This window comes from Acanthamoeba castellanii, assembly GCF_000313135.1.
Source record: "Acanthamoeba castellanii str. Neff unplaced genomic scaffold scf7180000084663, whole genome shotgun sequence".
Classification (NCBI taxonomy): domain Eukaryota; phylum Discosea; order Longamoebia; family Acanthamoebidae; genus Acanthamoeba; species Acanthamoeba castellanii.
In genome coordinates this window covers 73,275-96,899 of record NW_004457710.1, presented here as the reverse complement: position 1 = coordinate 96,899, position 23,625 = coordinate 73,275, and the positions used below count along the sequence as shown (strand labels likewise).

The 23,625-nt window shown below is 60.4% G+C and overlaps 11 protein-coding genes across 11 annotated transcripts in view; 5 read left to right on the top strand and 6 right to left on the bottom strand.

Moving 5' to 3' along the window:
- Nucleotides 1-133: 133 nt before the first annotated feature.
- Nucleotides 134-1,936, bottom strand: ACA1_110340 (uncharacterized protein; the record flags this gene model as incomplete). The annotated part of the gene is made up of 5 exons (XM_004357121.1): nucleotides 134-245; nucleotides 358-417; nucleotides 503-578; nucleotides 659-1,443; nucleotides 1,470-1,936. The coding sequence occupies 5 exons, from the start codon at nucleotides 1,934-1,936 to the stop codon at nucleotides 134-136; spliced, it is 1,500 nt and encodes a 499-aa protein (XP_004357177.1).
- A 180-nt stretch (nucleotides 1,937-2,116) lies between these two features.
- Nucleotides 2,117-4,625, bottom strand: ACA1_110330 (ubiquitin carboxyl-terminal hydrolase; the record flags this gene model as incomplete). Its single annotated transcript, XM_004357120.1, has 9 exons — nucleotides 2,117-2,183; nucleotides 2,266-2,661; nucleotides 2,752-2,819; nucleotides 2,943-3,109; nucleotides 3,206-3,323; nucleotides 3,402-3,479; nucleotides 3,615-3,805; nucleotides 3,973-4,066; nucleotides 4,176-4,625. 9 exons carry the CDS (start codon nucleotides 4,623-4,625, stop codon nucleotides 2,117-2,119), a joined length of 1,629 nt encoding a protein of 542 aa, XP_004357176.1.
- Nucleotides 4,626-4,873: 248 nt separating this feature from the next.
- On the bottom strand, nucleotides 4,874-8,009 carry ACA1_110320 (DEAD/DEAH box helicase; the record flags this gene model as incomplete). The annotated part of the gene is made up of 9 exons (XM_004357118.1): nucleotides 4,874-5,054; nucleotides 5,151-5,295; nucleotides 5,429-5,579; nucleotides 5,694-5,783; nucleotides 5,918-6,489; nucleotides 6,577-6,787; nucleotides 6,891-7,277; nucleotides 7,393-7,482; nucleotides 7,905-8,009. The coding sequence occupies 9 exons, from the start codon at nucleotides 8,007-8,009 to the stop codon at nucleotides 4,874-4,876; spliced, it is 1,932 nt and encodes a 643-aa protein (XP_004357174.1).
- Nucleotides 7,924-9,452, top strand: ACA1_110310 (11beta-hydroxysteroid dehydrogenase-like, putative; the record flags this gene model as incomplete). The annotated part of the gene is made up of 7 exons (XM_004357119.1): nucleotides 7,924-8,038; nucleotides 8,113-8,191; nucleotides 8,376-8,495; nucleotides 8,569-8,659; nucleotides 8,762-8,954; nucleotides 9,025-9,176; nucleotides 9,285-9,452. The coding sequence occupies 7 exons, from the start codon at nucleotides 7,924-7,926 to the stop codon at nucleotides 9,450-9,452; spliced, it is 918 nt and encodes a 305-aa protein (XP_004357175.1).
- A 131-nt stretch (nucleotides 9,453-9,583) lies between these two features.
- Nucleotides 9,584-11,980, bottom strand: ACA1_110300 (RNA polymerase; the record flags this gene model as incomplete). The annotated part of the gene is made up of 8 exons (XM_004357117.1): nucleotides 9,584-10,066; nucleotides 10,163-10,253; nucleotides 10,345-10,504; nucleotides 10,582-10,701; nucleotides 10,798-10,912; nucleotides 11,022-11,136; nucleotides 11,222-11,390; nucleotides 11,593-11,980. The coding sequence occupies 8 exons, from the start codon at nucleotides 11,978-11,980 to the stop codon at nucleotides 9,584-9,586; spliced, it is 1,641 nt and encodes a 546-aa protein (XP_004357173.1).
- Nucleotides 11,981-12,120: 140 nt separating this feature from the next.
- Nucleotides 12,121-12,531, bottom strand: ACA1_110290 (uncharacterized protein; the record flags this gene model as incomplete). The annotated part of the gene is made up of 2 exons (XM_004357116.1): nucleotides 12,121-12,230; nucleotides 12,297-12,531. The coding sequence occupies 2 exons, from the start codon at nucleotides 12,529-12,531 to the stop codon at nucleotides 12,121-12,123; spliced, it is 345 nt and encodes a 114-aa protein (XP_004357172.1).
- Nucleotides 12,532-13,074: 543 nt separating this feature from the next.
- On the top strand, nucleotides 13,075-15,589 carry ACA1_110280 (cysteine-tRNA ligase; the record flags this gene model as incomplete). The annotated part of the gene is made up of 11 exons (XM_004357115.1): nucleotides 13,075-13,176; nucleotides 13,259-13,387; nucleotides 13,470-13,605; nucleotides 13,707-13,848; nucleotides 13,951-14,168; nucleotides 14,251-14,330; nucleotides 14,505-14,648; nucleotides 14,820-14,888; nucleotides 15,034-15,201; nucleotides 15,311-15,415; nucleotides 15,530-15,589. Coding segments are annotated over 11 exons (1,353 nt in total), but the record flags the coding sequence as incomplete, so codon positions are not given.
- Nucleotides 15,590-16,734: 1,145 nt separating this feature from the next.
- Nucleotides 16,735-18,186, top strand: ACA1_110270 (uncharacterized protein; the record flags this gene model as incomplete). Its single annotated transcript, XM_004357114.1, has 1 exon — nucleotides 16,735-18,186. The coding sequence occupies one exon, from the start codon at nucleotides 16,735-16,737 to the stop codon at nucleotides 18,184-18,186; it is 1,452 nt and encodes a 483-aa protein (XP_004357170.1).
- A 395-nt stretch (nucleotides 18,187-18,581) lies between these two features.
- On the bottom strand, nucleotides 18,582-19,172 carry ACA1_110260 (uncharacterized protein; the record flags this gene model as incomplete). The annotated part of the gene is made up of 1 exon (XM_004357113.1): nucleotides 18,582-19,172. The coding sequence occupies one exon, from the start codon at nucleotides 19,170-19,172 to the stop codon at nucleotides 18,582-18,584; it is 591 nt and encodes a 196-aa protein (XP_004357169.1).
- A 185-nt stretch (nucleotides 19,173-19,357) lies between these two features.
- On the top strand, nucleotides 19,358-22,429 carry ACA1_110250 (histone deacetylase; the record flags this gene model as incomplete). Its single annotated transcript, XM_004357112.1, has 13 exons — nucleotides 19,358-19,366; nucleotides 19,442-19,585; nucleotides 19,676-19,811; nucleotides 19,918-20,145; nucleotides 20,239-20,479; nucleotides 20,560-20,591; nucleotides 20,686-20,760; nucleotides 20,983-21,080; nucleotides 21,194-21,275; nucleotides 21,462-21,509; nucleotides 21,627-21,730; nucleotides 21,959-22,156; nucleotides 22,259-22,429. The coding sequence occupies 13 exons, from the start codon at nucleotides 19,358-19,360 to the stop codon at nucleotides 22,427-22,429; spliced, it is 1,566 nt and encodes a 521-aa protein (XP_004357168.1).
- A 129-nt stretch (nucleotides 22,430-22,558) lies between these two features.
- Nucleotides 22,559-23,625, top strand: part of ACA1_110140 (uncharacterized protein) — a gene marked incomplete at both ends in the record, with an annotated part of 1,924 nt that continues 857 nt past the window's right edge. The window contains 2 exons of the mRNA XM_004357111.1: nucleotides 22,559-23,102; nucleotides 23,232-23,468. Of these exons, the coding sequence (XP_004357167.1) occupies nucleotides 22,559-23,102; nucleotides 23,232-23,468 (781 nt within the window). The remainder of the gene's footprint in view (nucleotides 23,103-23,231; nucleotides 23,469-23,625) is intronic.

The window sequence follows — 23,625 nt, the reverse complement described above, 5'->3', positions numbered from 1 at the left end:
TTGTTCAAGGCCTGCGCGTCCTTCGTGTGCGGGCGCTTGCGTCTTCTTCTTACGCTGTGGGGTGACTTGCCTTGTATTTACAAAAAAAAAGAGCTGGACGCGTGCGGCAAGCTGTTGTTGTGCCCTGCCGGCACTACTGGCGTGTGAGGGCGATATCGGGGTTGTGCAGACACAGCAGGTGCGCGACGCGCTCCACGCCCTCGCCATCGATGTAATGGACCTGGCGGTCGCTTGCTTCGACGAACCTGTCGTGGCGATAGATGATACTCTTGTTACTAATCATGCCGGCGATCTCTGTTGCTACGCCCGAGCGCGTGTGTGTGTGCGTTGTGTGGTGCTCGCGGCGGGCGCAGGTACCTGATGACCATGTTGAACGAGCCGTAGAGAAGGATCTGCGCCATCTCGTCGTACCGGAACCTGCATTCGCCGCCACCACCAAAACACAAAATAGTGCCATCAGGCCGCGTGAGCTCCCCCCAACGGGCATCCGGGTGGAACGTACGCCTCCTTGCGGGCTTGCGTGTCCGGTTCGAGGCGCAGCAGCTCCTCCGCGGCGAAGCGGTACAGCCTGCTCTCCCCTGTACACCATGCCCCCCCCCATCTCACTATAAATCATCGCCAGCCAGATGTGAGCGTGTGTGTCGGGGGGGGGGCGTACGTCTGTAGAGCCAGTTGGTGCGGGTGACTGTGACCTCGAGGGGCGCAGACCCGCCCTGGGTCTCGCCAACGTCGCCCCCGTGGGGGCGGTGGGCGTCGAGCAAGGTGAAGGAGATGTCGAGGTCGGAGGCGCTCCCGGACGTGGACAGGACTGCGAAGGCCGAGCCGGTTCGCTCCCTTCTTCCGCCCTCCGTTTCATCCACGATCTCGACGTCGTCGTCGTCTTCTTCCTCTTCTTCTTCTTCTTCGTTCTCGTTGACAGCACGCGCGCTCTTCGCCTTCTTCTCCACGTCGTACGCTTCGTCGCGCTCGGGTCTCTCTCGTTCGTTTTCGAATATGATTTCCACGTCGTCGTCGTCGTCCTGGTCCTCCTCCTCCTCGCCGTCGGTGCGGGTACGGCTACGGCTGCGCCGCCCGGGTGCGATGATGCTGGTGAAGTCGTCATGATCATCGCGATGAAGATGATGCGCATCGTCAGCATCGTCGTTGTCGATGATCTCCCACTCGCTGTCCTCCTCGACCTCTTCGCTACGCGGCTGTGGGACGACCCGCTTCGCCTCGTGACTCGTGCTGCTGCTGCTGCTGCTGCTTCGCCTGCTCGCCGCGGCGGTGGTCGCCACGGCTGAGGCAATTCGCTGGGGAGCGGCATCATCGTCAGCAATCGCACGCGCGTGGCCCGAGAGAGGAGTTGATGGCTCTGTCTTCGAGTTGCCCTCTTCCCCGCCTTCTTCCGCCGCCGCCTCCGTCTCTGCCTGGTCGTCTTCGGGCGTTCGCACGAACCAGCTCCTGTTCATCGCCGTTCCGTCGTCCACCTCTTCCTCCTCGTGCCCTTCGTCGTCGTCGTCGTGTTCTTGCGGGTGGTCGTTGTTCTCGTGCGCGAGTGCGACGGCGCTTTGTGTTCGCTTTCCATCTCCCCCGCTGCCTGGCCGTCTTCCTGGTCGCGCCGGATGACCGCGGCTGCTTCCTGGGCCTGGGCCGCGCGGCTGCGCTCTTCCGATTGGCGCACCCGGTCGAGCTCGCGCTCGCGCTCGCGCTCCTTCTTCCACTGCTCCTCGCCCTGCAGGAGCAGCTCCAGGATCTCGGCCCCGATCGTACGCTTGAGCGCCTCCATCCCGCCCTCCTCCACCTCCCGCGCGGCCCGCGCGATCGCCTCCTTCTCCCCGTCGCCGTCGTCGTCGGTGGCAGCGGCGGAGGCGGCCTTGGCTTCGACCAGCTGCGCCTCGCGTGGCAACGAGGCCGCCATCGTGGGGACGGGGAGCTGATGGTCGTCGGCGGGCATCTCTTCCGTCTCCTCCTCCTCCTCCACTTCCACTTCGAGGACCTCCTTCTTCTCGTAGAAGAGCACCGACGGCTGCAGATGGCCACGCAGGCATCGCTCTGTCGTGACACGGGGGCAGATGAGGTGAGTGTACCGCGGTAGTGGCCGCGAGGGGCCAGAAAAGTTGGGAGGGAGGGGGAATCAAAAACCTTTGACGGCGGCCCACGTGGAGCCGACGGCATTGACCATGACGTCGTCGAACACGTACCTGGGGCGGGGGTGAGCACTTTGGCCAATTCGAGGAATGGAAGAAGAAGAATACATGAACGAAAGAAATGCTGGGTACGCACCATTGGCCGGTGGCGGGGCTGTTGAAGTAGCAGTTGTAGTGCTGGCCGTAGTAGCAGATCATGCCCCGCAGCTCGTAGATGCACTTGACACGCTTGCCGCGCTGCTTCTTGCCACTGACGTTGGCGTTGGCGGTGGCCCTCGTTGACTTCTCGCCGTCGCCGCCAGGGACGGTGTCGAGGGCGATGCTGTCGAACACGCCCGAGCCGAGGAGCGAATCGTGCAGGGAACCGCTGGTCCCGCTGGCGTGGAGGTGCGACTTCTTCTCCTGCTGCAGGTACCGCCCGATGACCGTGTTGGTGATGAAGATGTTGCTCAGGTCGATCTGCATCGTGATCATGTCCATCACCTCCGCGATCTCGTCCACCGGCGCGCCCTCCACCGAAGGCCACACCAAACTGTTGCAGACAAAAGCACCAACCAAACAACATGAGCCAGCCAGCCAGCCAGCCAGCCTATTTGATGTCATCGTGGGGTGTGGTGTGTACCCAACGCTGAAGACCTTGGGCAGGTACAGCAGGTGGTGCTCCACCACGCACATCTTGTTGCAGCGGGCCTGGAACAATGAACACACGCGCCACCGCACACGCACCCAAGCGAAAGAAAAGAGCACACTGAGAGTCGGCACGAGGCACGCCCGCCACCACCGGCGGGGAAGAGGCGAAGAAGGTCGGCGTACGGCGTTGGGGCACCAGCGGCGGTCCTCTTGGGCGGCCCTCTGGAAGAATTGGCAGAAGGAGTAGCTACTACTACTGCCTTTGCCGGTTTCGTTGCCGGCCTTGGCGCGGGCCTCGCGCAGAGCGTACGTGTAGGCGTAGGCCACGAACAGCGAAGTGGCCTTCGGCTCTGTTTTCGCGCCAACCTACTCTGTCATTTCTCACATTCCACGATGCGCGCATGCAGCTGTGTGGGCGGGTGGGAGAGTGGGGGGGGGTGGGGTACCGGTGGTGGCGGAGCACGTGTCGCAGCGGAGGAGGTCCATGGTGCGCACCCCGAATGCGTTGTGCACCAGGCACGGGCACGCCTTCTTCTCCAGCGCGGCCGGATCCGCGTTTTTGTCCTTTTTGTGCACGTGTCGTACCAGACCGCAGTCAGCACTCGCCAAGAAGAAGAAGAAGAAAAGAGGCTAGTGCCGTACCTTTTGGGCGCGCTCTGTGTGGTGGAGGCGATCGAGGATGGCCTCGAGGGCTTCGGCTGCGTCGTCTATTTGGTTCATCTTGATCACGTGAAGCCAGAAGGAAAGACGGTTTCAAAACAACGTCGATGTCGCATAAGACGTACAAGCCCTCTGTGCCGACTGCAACCAGTCGGGGGAGGTGATAGGTGGTGGTGGTGGTGTGGTGGGGAGTACCTGGAAGCGCGACTCGTCCTTGTAGAGGACGGCGAGGGACTGGCGAAGCGCGGTGGGCGGGATGATGGCCTGCTCCGAGAACTGGTACTCCACGAATATGGCCTGCAGCGCGCAGTGCACGCACGTGTCGGGACCCGGACAGCAGTGGTCGTGCCCTCCCGACCCGCCCCTGACGAATCGCTCCCGGAACGCTGGCCGTGTGCGTTGTTGTGTGTGTGTGTGTGTCGTGTGTATGTGTGTATCGTGTGTATGTGTGTGTGTTGATGGGCGATTGATGGGAGAGGTGATGCGTGAGTCATTACTCAAGCTCTCGATTGATGTGACGGAGTAGTGGGAGGAGTAGTAGTGAGGAATGTACCGGTGAGGTGCCACAGGGCCTGGATGACGACGTTGATGAAGCAGTTGTACTGGCCCTGGTTGTTCTCCAGCCCCTTCTCGCCATCGGGCAGCTGCTTGGCCACGCACACCATGGCGCATGGCAACGAAAGAGAGAATCAGCAGGCAGGCTAGTAGGTAGTCGCGCATCAGCAGGGGCCAAGGAGAGCCACGCGCAGAACGAACCTTGACCTCCTGCTTGATGGGCAGCAAAGGCGCGGCGGAGGCGCTTTGACTTTGATGATGGCCGCCCGGCTGCTGCTTCTGCTGGTGCTGGTGCTGGGGGTGCTCCTCGCGTCTGTTGTGCTGGTGGTGGTGGTGGTGGTACTGACGGTCGACGGCATCGTCGTAGGCCTCGTACTCGGGGAAGAGCCGCAGGAGGCGTGGCTCGGGCGTGAGCGGCAGCGGCAAAGCCGGCGGCGACTCAACTCGCTTGGGCGGCCTCTGCGGCGGCGCGTAGCCGGGAGGTGCCTGTGGCTGTTGTGTAGAGCTGCTGCGGCCGTGACCGTGGGAGACCGCAGTCTGCCCTCCTCGTTGCTCTGGCGTTGTAGCTGCAGTAACCCTCCCAGGGGTTGTGGTAGCCGCGCCTTTGGAAGACTTCTTTGTCCTCCCGAACAGATTCACCCCGCGCATCATCCTTAATCAGGGGGCGATCCCTGGATGCAGGGTTAAAACAAATTTCAACAAGAACAGAACAAAAAGGCCTGTTAATGGGGCAGAAGGTCTCGTACCTCTTATCAAGTCTCTCCCTGGACAATAAGAACCGATTGGGGAAGCAGGAAGCGAATTGATTATGTGAAGATCGTGTGGTGGATTCCGCCGAAAGGGCGTTTTTCTTCTTCCTTTTCTTTTTCGAAATGTTGTCGACGCCGACTTTCGGGCTGCTAGTTCTTCTTCTCGCCGGTGGCGGCGGGGCCGCCTGCTCCGGCGGCCTTCTTGAACTGCTTGATCTTCTTGGACTTCTCCTTCCTGAGCTTCCGCCCCTGCTTGAGATCGTACGTGGACACCGTCTCGATGTGCCGACGCGCGATCGGCCGCCTTGCAATCTCCTTCCTCTTCGACCGCCTGTACACCATCGCCCGACGACACGTGTAAGCTTGACCTCAAGAGAAGGACGATACACCCAGGGTGGGCTCGAGGGGCGAAGATGACGGGGCGTACGGGGCCTTCTCGATGTTGAGGATCCATTCGGGCACGTCGCATCCGGAGTTCTTCATGATGTTAGCGATGGAGCGGATCATCACCACGTCCTCCTCGGTGAAGAAGGTGATCGACTCTCCCGCCCTGCCCGCACGACCCGTACGACCTGTCCCGCCGCCACCACATCATCATCATCATCATCACAACCCCACGACGGAGGACATAATGTTAAGTCGTGCATTGCGTTGTGTGTCATGGTGTGTCGCGTCGTAGGAGACGGTGGGTGAGGCGAGGCGTACCGATTCTGTGAATGTACTCCTGGGTGGTCTGGGGGAAATCGTAGTTGATGACGCTCGAGACGCCGCGGAAATCGATACCGCGCGCCATCAGGTCGGTACAGATGAGGATCCAGATGGCGCCCGACCGGAAGTTCTTGATGATGCTGTCCCTCTACACATTCCAAGAAGAAGAAGAAGAAGAAGAAGAAGAAGAAAGCACGCGTTCATGTTGAGGTTAGTTTGCGTTGGAAGCACGGCCGTGTGCCCCGGGTTGGGAGTAGTATACCTGGGCCTGGGTCCTCTCCGAGTGGATGACGTCGACCTTGAGGTTCTCGTAGATGAGCTCCCGGAACAGCTCCTTGGCTCTGTCCTTCGACTGCACGAAGATCAACACCGGAGGCTTGATGCCCTGTTGGTTGTTTGGTTGTTGGTTGTTGGTTTGAGTCAGTGTGAGCGCACGCACGCAACACACGGCATCAGACACACAACACGACACGCAATGCGGTCAACCTGGGTGATCATCTGGCGGAGCATGAGGAGCTTGCCCTCCTCGCGGCCGACGAATTCGAGGCGCTGCTTGATGGTGGTGGTGGCGGCGTCGCGGGTGCCGATGGTGAGGTGGACCGGGTCGCGGAGGAACGTGCGCGCGAGGTCCTCGACGATGGGCGACATGGTGGCGCTCCACAGCGAGCGCTGCACGGCCTGGTTCGTGCAGGCGGCGATGATCTCGTCGACCTGCTCCATGAAGCCCATGTCGAGCAGCTTGTCGGCCTCGTCGAGCACCAGGTGCTGCACGCTGTCGAGCTTGAGCGATTCGGTGCGGAGCAGGTGGACCAGCCGCATGGGCGTGGTGACCAGGATGTCGAAGCGCGTGGTCGACGAGAAGCTGTTCTCGTTGGCGTTGGCCTTGGTGAGCACGCAGATGCGGAACTCCTTGCCCTTGGACAGCTTGCGCAGCTCGCGATAGATCTGCTGCGCCAGCTCGCGCGTGGGCGACACGATCACCGCCCGGAAGCCCACCTTCTCCGGCTGCTTGAGCTTGCTCAGTATCGGCAGCACGTACGCCGCCGTCTTACCCGAGCCTATAGTTCAAGGAGTGGCACCACGAGATCAGACACACACGACACACACGACCACACACGACACACGACGGTGTGTGGTGTGCGTACCGGTGGGGGCGATGGCCATGAGCTCGCGCCCGTGGAGGAGGATGGGGATGGACTGCATCTGGATGGGCGTCGGGGTGGTGTAGCCCGCCGCCTCGATGTTGCGCAGCAGGTACGCACGCATGCTCGCCTCCAGCTCTGCGAAAGCCGTGATGGGCGCCGGCACGTCCCCGCCCTTGACTCGGATCTTGTGCGCATGGCGCAGGTTGTTGACCTGAGCCACGACACGACACACACACGACAGCCCAACCACGTTTAGCAAAAGGCGAATCATAAAGAATGGCAAAGCGGAGGAGGAAATGGAAGGCGATCGCTACCCTCTCCCGCTCCTTCTGCTGCTCGCTGGAGATGGGGGTGGCCTTCTTCTTTTTCTTGGTGCCGCCCTCGTTCTTGATTTCGCTCTTGCCGAACAGCGCCACCTGGTTGCGCTCGTCCTCGTAGTCCCCCTTCTTCTCTTCCTGCTTCTGCTGCTGCTCCTCCTCGTCTTCCTCTTCCTTGGCCTCCTCCTCTCCGTCTTCGTCCTTCACCGGGGCCTCCTTTGTGGCCTGCTTGTCCTTCTTCGCCCTCTTGTTGTTCTTCTTGTTCTTCTTGTTGTTGTTCTTCTTGTTGTTTTTGCCGTTCTTCTTCTCTTGCGTGTGCTCATCGTTTTCTTCGCTTTGCTGCTCGTCGTCTTCATCGTCCTCTCGCTTTCGCTTCTCCTGCACCTGTGCAGCCGGACGCAAGCATGAGGTGGTTTGGCGGTGTCGCGTGTCGTGTGGTCGCGTGCGGTGGCGTGTGTCTGATCGCTGCCCACAACTTTGTGGAGGGGCGGTAAGGTACCTTCTGCTTCTTGAGGCTCCCAAAAAAGTCGAGGCTAGCGGCAGGGGTGGTCTGCGCTCGCGCGCTCCCGACCACTACGTCCGTGGCGCTCTGCACGAGAAGGGAATTTATTTATTATTGTATATTACTAATAATAAAAGATAAGAAAAATCGCGGTCCTGAAGGTGTAATCCTTGCGACAAACGATTAACTCAGAGGGTGGCACATGAAGGGATCTTGCAAGATCGTGTGGTAAAACCAGCACAGGGAGGAATGGATGAAAAGGATCTAGTCGCGGAGGTGGTAAATCTGCCGTACTTTGAAGAAATCAATGTCGTCGGCATACTTCTTTTTGTTGAATCGCACGCCACCACCGAGTTGGCGAAACACGTCTACCGAATCCATCGTAAGTTGTGAATTTATGAAGATTACAGCCTCCGGAGCGGGGGCAAAAAAAAAGCTAAATTGGAAAAAGAGAAAAAGACACGAAACCCAAAAACTCGTTTCGAAACACTTTGGTCAAAGCCAACAACGTAAAAGACAAGATCGAAGATGCTGCGCGAGGTGCTGCTGTCGCTGCTCAACTTCTCGTTCTGGCTGGCACTGCCGGCTGCCGTTCTCAAGCTGTGGCGCAGCATCTATCGTCCTCGCGAGTGGGAAGCCAAGGGTACCCAGGCTAGACTAAAGGCACAACCACAGTCCCTTATTGGATCATATTCGTTGTTTTGGTGTTGGGTGCAGGCAGGGGAATCGTCATCACGGGCGCATCGAGTGGCATCGGTGAGGAGCTCGCCTACCAATACGCCAAGCAGGGCAGCAGGTCCTTATTCCTATTTTATTTTTATTTTTATTTTTTGTTTTGTTGTGATACGTCGATGGTTGTGCGTCGTTTCGTGTGCGATGGAAGGGGGGGGGCATACAATCGAGCGCGCACGACACGTCACACGGCCCACAATTACCACACGAATACATCGTTTCGCTTTCGACTGAGCCTGCGCGTGCAGGCTGGTGTTGTGCGCTCGACGGGAGGGCGAACTGAAGGCCGTGGCCGAAAAGTGCGAGTCGCTCGGCGCACAGCTCGTGCACTACACGCTGGCCGACGTCAGCAAGACCGATGACTGCAAGTAGTACCCTCCCATCCGCCCAGCGTGCGTCCAGTGTCTTGACCGCTCACACGCCTCATCTTGCAACGTGCAGGAGGCTGATGGAGGAGGCGGCCGAGAAGTGCGGCGGAGTCATCGACATGATCGTCCTCAACGCCGGCATCTCCATGGGCGTCCCTTTCGAGGTGCCACTCCTTCTACACTCTATTTATTTATTTATATTAGAATTTATATATATATGTTTGAGTGAGGTGCTGATATGTTGTTGTGTCGATCTGTGTGAACAGGATGTGGAGGACCTGGCCATCTTCCGGCGGCTGATGGAGGTCAACTACTACGGCTGCGTGGACTGCACCCACTTTGCGCTGCCCTTCCTCAAGAAGTCGACGCATGCCAAGATCCTCGTCATCTCCTCCCTCGCCGGCAAGGGCGGCGTCCCGCACCGCTCCGGCTACTGCGCCAGCAAGTTCGCCCTCCACGGTGCGTACTGCACCACCCTGATTCGCCGCCGCACGTTGCTGACTGTCGTGTCGTGTCGTGCGGTGGCCAGGGTTCTATGAAACGCTGCGCCAGGAGCTTTCGCCCAAGTACCCGATCGGGGTGACGCTGGTGTGCCCGGGCTTCGTGAATACCAACATCAACGCCACGCGCCTCGGCCCCAACCCCACCACCTTCGACATCAGCAAGGCCATGCCCGTCGAGGTTTGCTGCACCCGCCTGCCTCCCCGCGCACCAGCCCCCCTGCCTCTCCCGGCACTCGCTTATTCACCTCACTTGACATGTGGTTGTTGTTTGGGGGGGGGAGAGCAGGAGGCGGGGCGGATCATCGTGTCGGCGGTGAGGAACGGCAAGCGCGAGGAGGTGTTCACGCGCGAGGGCAAGATCGGCGAGTGGGTGCGCTTCTTCCTCCCCGAGCTCTACGACGCCGCCGCCATCCGCAAGATCGCCGTCGAGACCAAGCGCACCGACCAGCACTAAGTAGGCCACGTGGCAATGGAAGAGAAAAAAGCTAAAATAAATGTTGTTCCAACTTCAACGTAACAAAGACAGATCAGACGACGGTGGAGGTGGTGGGTGCTTGCATGGCTGATGTTGGTGGTGGCTCTGTCTCACTTGGCCTTGCCGCGGATCCGGGTCTTGTCGGGCAGGCGGAGGGGCGCGCGGAGGGTGAACACGCGCAAGCCGCGGCCGGCGGCGGCTGCGGCTTCGGCGTCCTCCTCGTCGGCCTTGCTGGCGCCGGCGCCGGCCTTCTTGGAGAAGCCGCTCCGGCAGCCGATAGAGATAAGGTACTGCTGGCACTTCTTGCTCTCGAGCTCCAGCGCCGTCGAGAGGGTGGCGACGTCCAGGCGGAACTCGGAGGCGTGCAGGAGGAGAATGACGATGTAGGTCGTCATGCGGGTCATGCCGAGCGTCGACGCGCGGAAGCGCCGGCCCTCACCGTCGGCGAAGAGGGGCAGGAAGTGGCGCACCACCTCCTCCGGGAGCACGCCGTGCACCGCGTCCTTGGCGTCCCCGAGCATGAACGCCCCGCGCTTGTCCTTGATGAAGCTTCGCAGCTTCAGCAGCGCCCCGATCAGCGACAGTAACCGGCCCTGTACAGCGTTGCGCATCGTGTCGTGCCACGCGTGGCGTGTGGCGTGTGAGACGTGGCACGGCCAAGGGTAGGCGGGAGTGGGGAGTAATAAGACCTGGCGCTCCAGTTCGCCGGGGAGGAGGTCCCTGAGGCCCTTGACGCGCTCTGCGATGTAGCTGCCGTACCTGCCCACGGTGGAGAGGGTTCTGGGGTAAGAAGAAAGAAAGAAGAACGAAGACAGAAAGAAAGAAGACGAAAGAATAAGAGGCGGCGGGGCTCGTGCGGGGCGGGGCGTACTTTTTGGCGGTGGCGGAGAACTGGGCGGGGTCCTTGGCGGCCTGGATGAGGGGCTTGGGGTCGATTTGGCCCAGGAAGTCGAAGGGGATCACGTCGCCCAGCGGGTAGATCTCCGACACCGTGTCCGTGAAGCGTTGTGGGGCGGCAGCTCGGGATACAGCTGCACACAGATATATATATATATAACACACACACACACATTCCAGGGTAAAATATAAATAATATTCATATGACCACCCAGCCAGCGCACGAGGCGGGGCGGACAAACCTCGGTGTTGATCTGGCCATCGGAGGTCGCCTTCTGGGCGGCCTTCTCGTCGAGGCTGGTCATGATGTCGTCCGCGTGCGACACCGAACCTATGACGCACACGACACGCGTGGGAGGGAGGGGGAAGGGTGGTTAGGCAGGCGCCCGAGCATGTCCGGGGGGGGGGGTTTGAGCGGGCGCGGTACCGGTGACGATCTTGTTGGCCAGGGTGGAGTGGACCTGCGATCGCTTCTTCTTGCTGCCGAAGCGCTCGATGAGCGAGCGTCGCTGGTCGCCGAACGACCGCTCGTCGTCCTCCGCCTGGACGATGAGTGCAGTGGAAGAGAGGGAGGAGGGGTGGGGGAAGGTGCGGCGACGTCAATTGACTTAAGTCGCAACACGCGAGGCTCGAACGAAGGGCGCGACGTACGTCGGTAGGGAGCGTCGGGGTGTAGCCCTTGATCTGCTGCTGCATGTGGTAGAAGTTGGCGATGGGCACCATGGTGGCCTTGTTGGTGGTCCTGTCCACCGCCATGATGTAGTATCTGCCGACACACACGACACACACGGTAGGCGAGTCAGCAGAGGAAGAAGAGCAGCGGTGGGCAGAGAGCAGGATGGCGCAAGTACTTGGAGGGATTGCGAACGACGGGCTGGCCGAGGTAGAGCATCTTGTCCGTCTCGGCCACGAGCATCTTCTTCGTTCGCGTGATGCCCTTGTTCTCCCACATGCCGAACGCGATGCCGCCTTCCTTGTTGTGCAGGCTCGCAAGTGGAGGTGGCGCGTTCGGGAAGCAAGCTGCACCAGGCCCAGAAAAGAAAGAAAGAAGTGGAAAACGCATTGGGATTAACAAAGGAAGCAAACACAAGCATAAATAAATCATCAGATTAAATTGCAGGCCTACAACAGAATTAGTGGCGTTGTGATTGAAAAAAGAAAATGCTGCGGTAAATCGCGGCACAAATCCGGATGAGATTAAATGTGGAAATGGAGATGGCACCTAGGCTCGGAGCGACAGCGGGACGATTCTTTTCCGATGTGATGGACAATCGTTGGCGCTTGCGGCGGTCGGTGGCAAGCGAAGCCTCATCGTTCCCAGATTTGTGAGCCTTTTCCTTGCCCTTGCCCGTTGGCTTCGTCTGTTCGTCAAATTTCCTCTTGGGCTTGCTAGCAGGCTCCTCCAGTTCCATGACATCCTTGTTGGATGACTCTGCTTTCTTCTCCTTCTTCGATATCTTTCCGCTGCTTGGGGAGGCCGAAGATGAAGCTCCGTTAGAGGCACTCTTGGTGGGTGTGTCGCTCGTCGAAGAGGTGCTCTTCCTCTTCTTCTTCTTTTTATCAGGCGTGGGTGCCGCCATTGGTTTTGCCACCGCCGCCGTGTCCGCCATCTTGTGCTCAATCTCAATCCCTCTATGTTGCGTGTTTGTTTTTTGTTTTTTGTTTTGGTTTGGTTTCAAACCGTTTCCAATTTCATTTGTTTTCGAAATGTGTTAACAGTCCGACTATTTACAGCAAGGATTTGCATGGCTCAAATGTACAGCCCATCTTCATGATTCTCTGGCTCGGCAGCGTGCTTCGGCAAGAGATCCTGCAGTTCCTTGATTTGTATCTCTCGCTTTAGGATAACGCCCTTGTTTTCTGCACAATCGATAAGATAAGCTTGTAAGAGCAAAGAATGCCAAGCTTGAAAGGAAAGAAGAGCACCCTCGATAGCATCTGCGAAATCCTTATCGTATTCCTCAGCGAGTGCCTCCTCGAGCTCGGCATTGGATCGCACGAGATGCTTGATCTGATTTCGCAGCTCTTTAATCTGTGCCTGCACCACCTCTACCTGGTCCCCGGCTACAGTTGTTTGACTTGCCGCTCCTCCCGTAGAGGGCTGCTTGCGAAAGTCTGTCAGCGTCACGCCGGGCATCACCTGCCGCTCCTCTGGCTCCATCTTTGCTAGTTGTTTGGCTTGATGAGTTGGCTTTTCCTTCACTATTCCTTGTCTTCTACGTTGCCATTTCCCGCTCTTTTTTTTTTGGACGCGAGGATGGCGCGGAGGGGTGGCGCCAGCATCTTGAGCTCCTACGGTTGGGGATCGCGAGCATGCTCACAACTTTCCACGGACGGACCTCTGCAGGCGCTGCTCACCTCTTCCAGGCGCCGTTTCTCTTCATCTCTGCCGAATAGTCCGGCCTCGTCCTGGACTCGCCCCCACGGCAAAGAGACTGGCGTACGCATCTGGAACAGCCTCACTTCAAGCGAGGTGCCCCTCATCTCCACCTCCGCCACAAACACGCTTTCCTGGTATTAGCTGCCCCCCCCCAAACAGAACTCTTGCACTACAGTAGTAGACGTCTGACCCCTGCCCCAGGTATACTTGCGGGCCGACAGTCTACGACGTCTCCCACTTGGGGCATGCTCGGTACGATTCAGTCCGTCCATCGCAACTTGCTGGTGTGTTTCTCTCACGTGTGTCTGTTTGGCCAGAACGTATGTGACGGTGGACATCATACTGCGGGCATTGCGGGAGTACTTTGGGGTGCATGCCTGGCATGTGCTCAACATCACCGATGTTGACGACAAGATCATCAAGCGAGTACCTCCCCTGTGCTCTCTCCTCCACTCGTGATGTCGGCTTGTGAGTCACGCACATTCCTGACGTTCACCTCGTGCGCCAGTCGAACGAGGCGGGAGTGCCAGCACTGGAGCTGAGCCAAAAGTTTGAGCGGGAGTTCTTCCGCGATCTGACGGCGCTGGGCGTCGAGCCGCCCTCCACCGTGCTGCGCGTCAGCGAACACATCGACGAGGTGCTCTCTCCCTGCTCAAAAGCAAAGGAGAGTGCGAGAATGCAACTCACTTCCGCCCTTCCCTTCGTTCAACGCTGTCCAGGTGGTGCAGTTCATCCGAAAGCTGGAGAGCGATGGGGTGGCCTACGCCACGCCGTCGGGGGTCTATTTTGACACTCTGCGATTCAGCGGGTCGCATAGCTTCAAGATGGCCCCTGCATTCGAGGACGGTCTTGAAGGTATAGTATGCTATGCCTTCTGTGCACACGATTATATGTGATTGGGCGGGGCGGCCACCCCGTCTGTCTCTCGCTCGCTCACGCGTCTGTTTGGTCGACAGAGAGCGGGGATGAGGTGGGCAGCCGAGACAAGAGGAACGTGCGCGACTTTGCCCTCTGGAAGGCCGCCAAGGAGGGCGAACCTTCGTGGGCTTCTCCCTGGGGTGCAGGTCGGCCAGGCTGGCATATTGAGTGCTCTGCTATGTGCTCGTATGTACTACTCCCTCGCCCTCCAATTGTGTGCGTGTGGTGTGGTGTGTGTGTGGGAGCGGGCTCTGATCCTCACTCACGTGTGTTTGCGCGCAGATCATTGTTCGGGTCGCACCTGGACGTGCACGCCGGTGGCATCGACCTCAAATTCCCGCACCACTGCAATGAAGTGGCCCAGTGTGAAGCCTTCCATGGCTCGCAGCAGTGGGGCAACTACTTCATCCACGTGGGTCACCTGCACATCGCGGGGCTGAAGATGTCCAAGTCGCTCAAAAACTTCGTGTCCATTCAGGACTACCTGAAGAAGTACACCGGTACGCCGCCGTTCTCATGACCGCCCGTGGGTCATCATCTGCGTGCCACCTCACACAGGGGGAACACCTCCTCCTCCTTCAGGCCGACAATTCAGGATCTTTTGCCTGCTGCATGGCTATGGCAAACCGGTCGACTACTCGGAAGAGCACATGCAACACTCGGTAGGGTCCACCATCCCCCCTTGGGGTGCACACCGCACGTCACCGCCACATCCGCTTGCACATGCCGTGCGGCTTGTTGATCTCTCTCTCTCTCTGTGTGTGTGTGTGTGTGTGTCGGTATATGTCGTATGTCTGTTTGTGTGCGCGTGTTATGTGTCGTGTGGTTTATGGTAGGTGCTACCGGTGGAGAAGCGTTTGGACGACTTTCTGGCCCTCACATATGCCCGCATGAGGCAGGCCGGCGCCAGCCGGGACGTCAACAACCTCAAGTGGGGCGAAGCCGAGAAAGCGCTCCAGCAGGACGTGCTGACGTGCGAGGTACTCTCCCCGCTTTTCGCCTCCGCCTTCCCGTGGTTGTCGCTTGGCCGACTTTCGGATTCGTCCGTGCGTCATCTTCGAGGGTGGATGGCACAAGCAATTGCTGGCTCTTCAAGCTCCGTCCTCTCACTCGTGCCTCTTTTCTCTCTTGCGCGCGCGCAACTCCAACAGCACAAGGTGAAGGAGAGCCTGGCCCGCAACATCGACACCGAGGATGCGCTGACGAGCGTCCTTGATCTGGTGACCCGCGGGCACGCTTACCTGCAGGCAAGCCCCGGCCCTCATTCTACTTCTACACGACTTTGTCCGCTTCACTCCCCGCCCGGACGAGATCACCGCCACTAAACGCCGCGCCTCCCACCTCCTTCCACACACGCATACATAGGCGTCTTCGGCGCCGCGCACCGAGCTGCTGGCATCGCTGTCGCGAGCGGTGAGCAGGCCGTTGCGCGTGTTCGGCGTACTTCCGCAGGCGGGAGGAGAGGGAGGAGACGGTGCGGCGGAGAGCAAGGAGGCCGAGATACTGGACACGCTGGCTCGCTTCCGGCAGCAGGTACCCTGCCCCCTGTCTGGCGGCCCCTCGTCACCCGCGACCTTCCTTCCTTCCTCTCTCTCTCTCTCTCAGAGTCGTGAGTCCTGACCAACGCGTGCGTGGTCCGCAGGTGAGGAAGACGGCCATCTCTTCGGCCAACGTGAAGAAGGACGTCCTCTCGCTCTGCGACCAGCTTCGGGACAAGGACCTGCCCGCCGTGGGCTTCCGGCTCGAGGTCAACCCTCCTCCTCCCCCGCCGCTTTATCTTTTGCCTTTCTCTCTTGCGTCGTGTCCTCACCAATGTCCCTGCACACAACACACACACACACACCCACCACACAACAAACAGGACGACCCAAAGGCCGGCAGCTTGTGGAAGAGAGCGCCCGGCGGAGGCGGAGTCCAATAAAAGGATCATGTTTCGGACCCACAGCAGCGCAGATCTGTCACCCGACCACTGCCGTGGCACGCCCCACGCGCTACACGCAGGCCCTTCTTAGCGGCGGTGCCGGGGCTCCCAACATCCCGCATTCCCCTCCCTGCTTCGGCCCCTTGCGACGTTGACCCCCCGCCAGGTACCTGTCTCGGCTGTGTTCTCCCTCTTCTGCAGAAGGCCACCGGTACTGGTGGTGGTGTTGGGCCACGCTCTGGTGTCGAGAGGGTGCGGTGGAGAGACCCCAGAACCACCAGATCAGATCATGGCGACATCAGGTCTCTCTGTGGACCGGAACGCGCGGTACGTCACCGTCGTTCTTTCGCCCTCGCTTCTGCGAATGACCACCCGGACCGAGGCCGAGCTGACGGCGACGGCAGCAATCGTGTTGTGCGTGCCCGCGTAACCAGCTTCATTCAATCTCGTTTTTTGAGCGCAGGGAGCGAGTGGTCCGCAGACAAACGGCGACTGGGCCGAATTCTGTGGAATTCTGCGGCGGACAACTGGATGACACACGCCAAGGCTCGTCAAGGCCGCCCTATCGGCGAGGCCCACGTCAGCATGCGACTGGGCCGGGATTGGGCCGTCCCGCGGTCGAGTGCGGATAAGGATAAGGTGCCCCTTCGTTCCCCTCGGATTTCTGGGCAAGTGGGTCGGGCACCGTGTATCTGTCGGCGATCTTCTCTGTCGGCCGGCCGGAAGCGGGCGCGAGCGGATCAAGACGCGTCGCTCGCCGTCTTCGGACGCGCACCACCGCCCACGGTTGGGCCGGCCCGGTGGGGGGGCTGGCCGTCTATTTATTCCAACCAACCAACCCTCTTCTTTCTCTGCAGAGCGTTCAGCAGAAGCGTTTGAAGAGTGACTTGTACCACGGCCACGAGTCAGCTTCCACACAGCTCTCTCTCCACTCGCGCCCGCTCCTCTTCCCTCTCTCTTTTTTTTCTTCTCTTCTTCACTCTTCATCCCCTAGGCGAAGAAGCACCACCACACCTTATCACGCGCGCAGCGAAGAAGGAAAGCACCCGCCACACCGCGCACCCACCACAACAGCACTCAGTCGAACACCCACTCACTCACTCGCTCACAGCCACTCACCAACACACACACACACATACGCGTCGATGAGCAACACTGCGGCCGCGACGACGGCACCGGCGACGGGCGGCACCACGACCAGCACGGCGGCCAACGTGCGCACGTGGGCGGGCCACCGGCAGGCCTTCCCGCTGGGCCAGTCGCACACGCCGCTCACGTCGATGCCCACGCTCGGCCGGGCGCTGACGGACGGCAACCTCAACGAGGTGGGCTTCGTCAACTCCTTCCTCCAGCACTTGGCCCAGCAGTCCGGACCCGATCGAGAGGACGACTCGGACGAGGACGCCAAGTACGAGGAAGAGGACGAGGAGGCGGCCCGCGAGTACGAAGACGACGAGGACTACTACGCCCGCAACAAGAAGCGACGCTCCCGCTGGCGCGCCAACTACCCCAAGATCAAGAAGCCCAAGCGACCCACCGGCGACGGCGGTGGCTCGTCGGCCTCCTCCTTGTCGTCGTCTTCGGCTTCACGTCGCCGCGCGAGCGTCAGCGTCACCGCCAGCAACTACGGCGCCGGCGGCAGCGGCAGCGGCATGGTGAGGAGGGAACAGCGGTCCAACTCGGTCTCGTCCTACTTCGCCATGCGCAACAACGAGGCCAACAACAACATGAACATGAACATGAACGCCAATGTCACCGAGAACAGCAACGGCAGCAGCAGCCCCTCGTCGGCGTTCGGCGGTGACTACATCGACTCTCGCCTCTGCTCGCCGCCCGACCATCACCAGCAGCCGCCGCCGCCTGCCCCGCGGTCTTCCTACTCGCACGGCGGCCGCCCCGACCTGGGCCTGCCCGAGTGGATGGCCGCCCCCTCGTTGCCCTCTGGCGGCGGCCCCGACCACGACGAGCTGCCCGCCGTGCCCAGCCCGCCGCCGCTCTACCCGGTGGGCCTCCCCTCCATCCAGCCCTTCTACCCGCCCCCGCCCCCGCCCCACCACCACCACGACCAGCGTCACCACCACCTCCTCCAGCGTTCGGCCTCCTCTCCCGCCGTACTTCCGCCGTCCTACGCCTCCTTCTCGTCGCCCGCACGTCTGGCCGACGCCAACGAGCCGTACTACTCGCCGCAGCACCACTACCCTACCGTGCAGCAGCAGCAGCAGCCGCCGCCGTTGTCGGCCTCTACGTGGGGCATGCCCCCTCCCGTGCCGGTCTCGCTCACCACCAACGTCGCGACGGCGGCCATGGGCGACGAGGACGATGAAGTCTTGGAGTCGAGCAGCACCGGCATGCCGCAGCAGCAGCGCCCGCTCGACTACATGGCGGTGGCGGGTCCGCCGACAGACGACGACGAGGGGTCGTGGCTGGAGGACCTGCTGCGCATGGAGCAGCCCTCGTCGGCGGCCGACAGCTCGTCCTTCCCCTCCACGCCCCTCTCGCCCGCCCACGCCAACCACCACCACCACAGCGTGCACGGCCAGCACCAGCCGACCTCGTCGGCCAAGGACGCCTTCTACGCCGAACTCTTCGGCTTCTGATCGATCTCACGTGAGACGCCGCCGCTTAGCCGGTTCTTTGCACATAGTACACAACTCCCTCCTCTCCCCCTTCTCTGACTACATCTGCGGAATCATCCGGTCCATGACCGCGTAGCAGCTCTGCGCCATCGATGCTCCCCCCCCCCACCAATGTAAAGCTTCCCTCCTTCCTCCCCCATCAGCCGCTCCAGGCCATGTAAGCCACCATCACCACAACACACAGCACACATGTAATCAAGCTTCCCCATTGCACCATCAACAACAACAAGCCCACTTTCACATCACCCTCGCCTCACAAAACCATCGAACGCGGAGCACGCGCCAGGGGTCGGGTAAAGAGAAGGGGGGTTTATGGGTGGAGTGGGGTGTGTGTACAGCGGGCCAAAGTCCCCTGCTTAGGCGGAGGACGCCGTGCTGCTGCTGGAGGAGGAGGGGAGGACAGCTGCGGGGAGGCGGTGGTGGTAGACGTAGGTGTTGAGGGCAGTGCGGAGGGCGTGCGGGACGCGGGTGCGCCACCAGGCCACGCGGTTGAGGCCAGCAAGATCGGCGAGCGTGGTCACTCCGCGCTCGTGCTCGAGGCGCTCGAGTGCAGCGTGCCACTTGCTCCACACCCGCTCCTCCTGCCTCGGGGGCAGCCCTCCCTCGCGCACTGCCTTCTTGAAGAGGCCCTGCACTACAGATCGGAGGCTCACCTCGCGGGCGATTTCATCGGCAACCTCTACGTGGCCGGGGTACATGACCTGGTAGATCGTCTCCCGCGTCCATTCGGCACCTTCGCTTGCCTGCTCCAGGGTCGGAGGATTGCCGGGAATCCAGGGTGTGCGGCTGCCACCCTCCGCGAGCGTCGTGGTGGTGTAGAATCGGGAAGAAGAAGAGATTGCGCCCCTCGAATTAGAAAAGAGAGAACGGGCGGCGCCTGCCGCCACAAAACCTCCTCGAGCACCGAACCTCTCCGCCGCACTGCCGCAAACGCCCACTCGCTTCATCATGATGATATCCGCTCCGCTTCTAATTGTGTCTGATCGCCGGACTTTCCCTTCGCTTTGCTTTTCTTCTTCGTCGCATTTTTCATCTTTTCCCGGCGACAAAATTGGCGCGAAAAACGGAAATTGTGGCACAAAGATGGACGCGCAACACACAACACCACCAGCGCCCGACATCACCCTTACAGATGCGGCAGGTGTCACCAAGCAACTTCAATTGCCGTCTCGTTCCGACGTTGCAGGTTGCTCCCCCTTAGTGCCCCCCTCCACAGATTTTGCAACTGGAGCTCACCTCAGATCGACCCCGAAGGAGGCCCGCAGAGACAGAGGAAGTGGTTTTCAAGCGACCCATTAGTCCGACTGCTCACCTCAAGCGACGGGCACCCGTCTCTACAGCGTCGGGAAGAAAGGGCCAGGTGCGGCTATATGTACCCCACGAGTACAGTGCGCAGTCTGTCGTTGGTACGCACATTGCTGAACCCCCCCCCCCGATTCATGGTGTGCAGCTCGAGGGCATGAGGAAACTGATGGCCGTCAAGCGGCTCCGGCGCTCCACCACCCCAGTCACTGCTGGTCCTCCTATCCCAGCTGCGGACGGGAAGGTGGTCTACGTCTACTCCCGCGAGGCCACCATCGCTGCCGGTAGAGCGCGCTCCTCTCTCTGTCCTCGTGACCCCCCTCCCCCTCCCCCGACGATGGCCACTCACTCACTCACGTGGGGGGGGGGTCCAATATGTGCGGCGCGCAGACCTGCTGCCGGTGAACCAGGGCAAGGCCGAGCGGACACACGCGCTGGCGGCGGCCTACGGCCTGCTGCAGCCATCGCTGGTGCGGCTGGTCGCGCCGAAGGAGGCCACCGTGCAGCAGCTGACGGAGTTCCACGATGCCGACTACCTCGAGCGTCTCACCGACTCCAAGCCGCAGCCCAAGAAGCAGCCCGAAAAGAGGAACATTTTCGGCATGAAGATGGGCAGAGGTAACGCCCATCCTCCATAGCGGCTTGCGCGCCGTGTTGTTGCGGTTATTCTTGGGTGGCTGCTGACTAACGCGTGCGTCTACGATGTGGCAGACAAGCAGCAGCAGCAGCAGCAGAAGAAGAAGAAGCCAAAGCAAAAGCGGAAGCCCAAGAAAAAGAAGAAGACGCGGTCGAGCGACGACGAAGACAGCGACGACGAGGGAAGCGACGATGACAGCAGTGACGATGACAGTTCTGCAAGCAGCTCCAGCAGCTCCAGCGACAGCAGCGAGGAAGAGATCAGGGACGGCGACGAAGAGTTTGGGCTGCAGCACGACTGCACCCCCTTCCCTGGGTACTTGCCGCGCTGCGCGCCGTGGGCGGTCTAACCAAACTTTTCTAACAATACTGCCATCCTGCTACGTTCGTCCACAGGGTTTTCCAACATGCCGCCATGGTGGCGGGAGGTACGTAATGGTGGTGGTGGTGGGGTGCAGCGAATGAAACAGCTTCCGTGGGCCAATCGTTCATCACCCTTTTCCTCTCTTACCCACTCTCCAGCCACGATGGCTGCCTGTGAAGAGCTCAAGGCGCGACGGAGTAGCATCGCCATCAACTGGATGGGCGGACGACATCGTGCGCCGCACCACCCCATCTTTTCTTTTCTTTTCTCTTCGATTCGGCTCCCGTCCCTCACTGATACAAACGCCCTCCTCCCCCGCTTGTGCTGTTGCGCAGATGCGAAGAAGTATAGACACGAATGTCCCCGCAACCACGCCTGCAGCCCAATGGCTGTCGCCCCTTTCGCATGAGCTCATTTGGTCGTGTCGGTTCTTCCTTGTGTTAGGGACGAGGCAGCGGGATTCTGCTACGTCAATGACATCGTGCTCGCGATTCTGTCGTTGATGGGCTCCTTCGCCAAGGTGCTCTACATAGACATCGACATTCACCACGGCGTACGTTCTTCCTGATGCCCTTTCCATTTCCCATCTCTTCTGCACAAGAGCGAGCGCAGACTAGCCTCGCCCTTGCATGGCTGATCGTGCCGTGTGCCGTGTGTCTCAAACAGGACGGCGTAGAAGAAGCGTTCTACTACACCGACAAGGTATTTTGCGTGTCCTTCCACCACTACGCACCCGGATTCTACCCTGGTACAGTGCGAGCATCTGGCATGACCAGCACTTGCGTGGCGTGATAATGATGAGCCGTTTATCTCTTTCTCTCTCTGTGTGTGTGTGTATTTATATTTTTATATATATTGCATGTGTGTCGCATGTTGTCGCATGTGTGTCGTGTTTTGTTTTGCCTAACCTCCCTGGCCGTCTTCGTCCGCCCAGGCACGGGGCGGATTACCCAGGTGGGCGCAGGCAAGGGCAAGTACTACAGTACCGGCCACTTACTCCTTTCGTTCGCTCTTGTTCGCAATCTTCGCGTGTGTTCGTCTTCTCACGCCGCCCCGTTCCCGCTTGTGGTGTTATCCGATCCTCTTATGCCCGCCGCAGCCGTGAATGTGCCGCTCAAGGCGGGCATCGGGGACGAGGCCTACGTGGAGCTCTTCGCGCAGGTGGTGTCTGGCATCGTGACGCGCTACTCGCCCCAAGCGGTCGTGCTCCAATGGTATGGATGTCACCCGACTTCTTATTTCTTATTCATCAACCAACGAGTGGTGGTTGAACGAGCCGGCCGTAGCCACAATCATTGGGGGATGATCGGCTGATGTTCTCTTTCGCACCAGTGGTGTCGACGGGCTCGTTGGCGACCCCCTCGGCGGATTCAACCTCACCCTACGGTACCGCACGCGGCCGCACGCACACCCGCATCCGAGCACCAGCAGCTGCTGTCCGCTGCTGATGGTTGGCTGCCGTGGCGTGGCTTCGGGGCGTGCAGAGGTCTTGGTGAATGCGTCCGCACGGTGCGGGATCTGTGCAAGGGCCGCGGGGACGTCCCTCTGCTCGTGCTGGGCGGAGGCGGCTACAACTCGACCAACGCCGCGCGGGCTTTCACCCACTTCACATCCCTCCTTCTCGACAAGGTACTGCCCTCGGAACATGATGCCGGTGCTGATGGTGACGATGCACGTGAGCGCGAGATCACCGTTACCGTTTGTGTTTTCCGCGATTCACCGTGCGTGTAGGAGCTGCCCAACGACATTCCTGAGCACCGCTTCTTCGAGGACTACAAGGACCACGGCTTCCAGCTCCACCTGCCGGCGGGCCACGAGCCGGACAAGAACGACCAGGCCTACCTCGACCAGGTGCGCCAGACTGTGCAGGACAACCTGGCCCGCACTGCTGGGGCGACATAATGGTTATTTTCCTTGTTCTTTTCTTTCACCGCCCCAACCAAGAAAATAAATTTCCTGTTGCGCCCCAAACTGGATTGTGCCACCTCAAGCAATCCAAACAAGAGCGCAAAGGAGAAGAAGTGGAAAGGAATGGCATCAGCGGGTGGGCGAGGGGCCAGCGCGGCAGCACTGGGCGATGTTGGGTATAAGACGGACGACGATGTGAGGGCGTATGTGCGCAAGAGGAAGAGGGCCAACAAGAACTGTTCGGTTTCTCACCTGCGCCGCGCCCTCAACATCGGCTACAAAAAGGCCAAGCGCATACACGACGAGGTTGATGATGAACTGCGCCGCGAACGACACGATCGTCGAGGAGAGGACGGAGGCTCGCGCACTCAATCGCGCTCGCATCGCGGTGGGGCGGACGACGAGGACGACGACGAGGATGCCAGCGATGACGGTCTTGACTACGATGACCCTCACGATCGGCGAGAGGGCTCGCCCCACGACGATGACGAACAAGACGAGGGCGACATACCGGATGAGGCTCTGCGCGAGCACATTCGCAAGAAGCTGAGGCGCGGGGAGGTGATTTACGTGCACCACATGCGCGACCTGGGCCTCAGCTACCGCCGCACGAGACGCATCCTCCAGGAGTTCATCGACCAGGGCAAGATCCAAAAGCTGCCCCGCTGTACGCGCCAACCCCCCCCCCCAAACCAGCAGGCCTCGCAGCACAAAGAGACAGAGAGGGACGAACGTTTACTCACCACAGTACCATTTATTGGGGCGGTGGTGGGTGGTGGTGTTTGAAACACGACAGCGTCGCTGGGCGGCGGGCGAGGCGGCGCGGACGGCAGTCGTGGGGCGAGCGATGAGGCGCTGCCGAGCGCCGAAGACGCGGTCAAGATGAAGCCCCTCAAGCAAAAGGTCAAGGAGGAGAACAAGAAGGCCGCCGAGAGCCAGCTCAAGACCGAACCGGGTGACGACAGGAAGGACGACCAGCCGCTCCAGCAGCAGCAGCAGCAGGAAGAGGAGGGGCACGCGCCGCCGACCGAGGGTCTCGCCGCGACCGCTTCTTCTTCTCCTCCTCCTCCTCCCGTCGGCACAACAGGCGACGACGACGACAAGGCCTCCTCCCTTTCCACGACCCCCGCTGCTGCTGCTCCGCTCCCCTCGGACGATGACGCGGCTGGGACGGCCACCGCCGCCGCCGC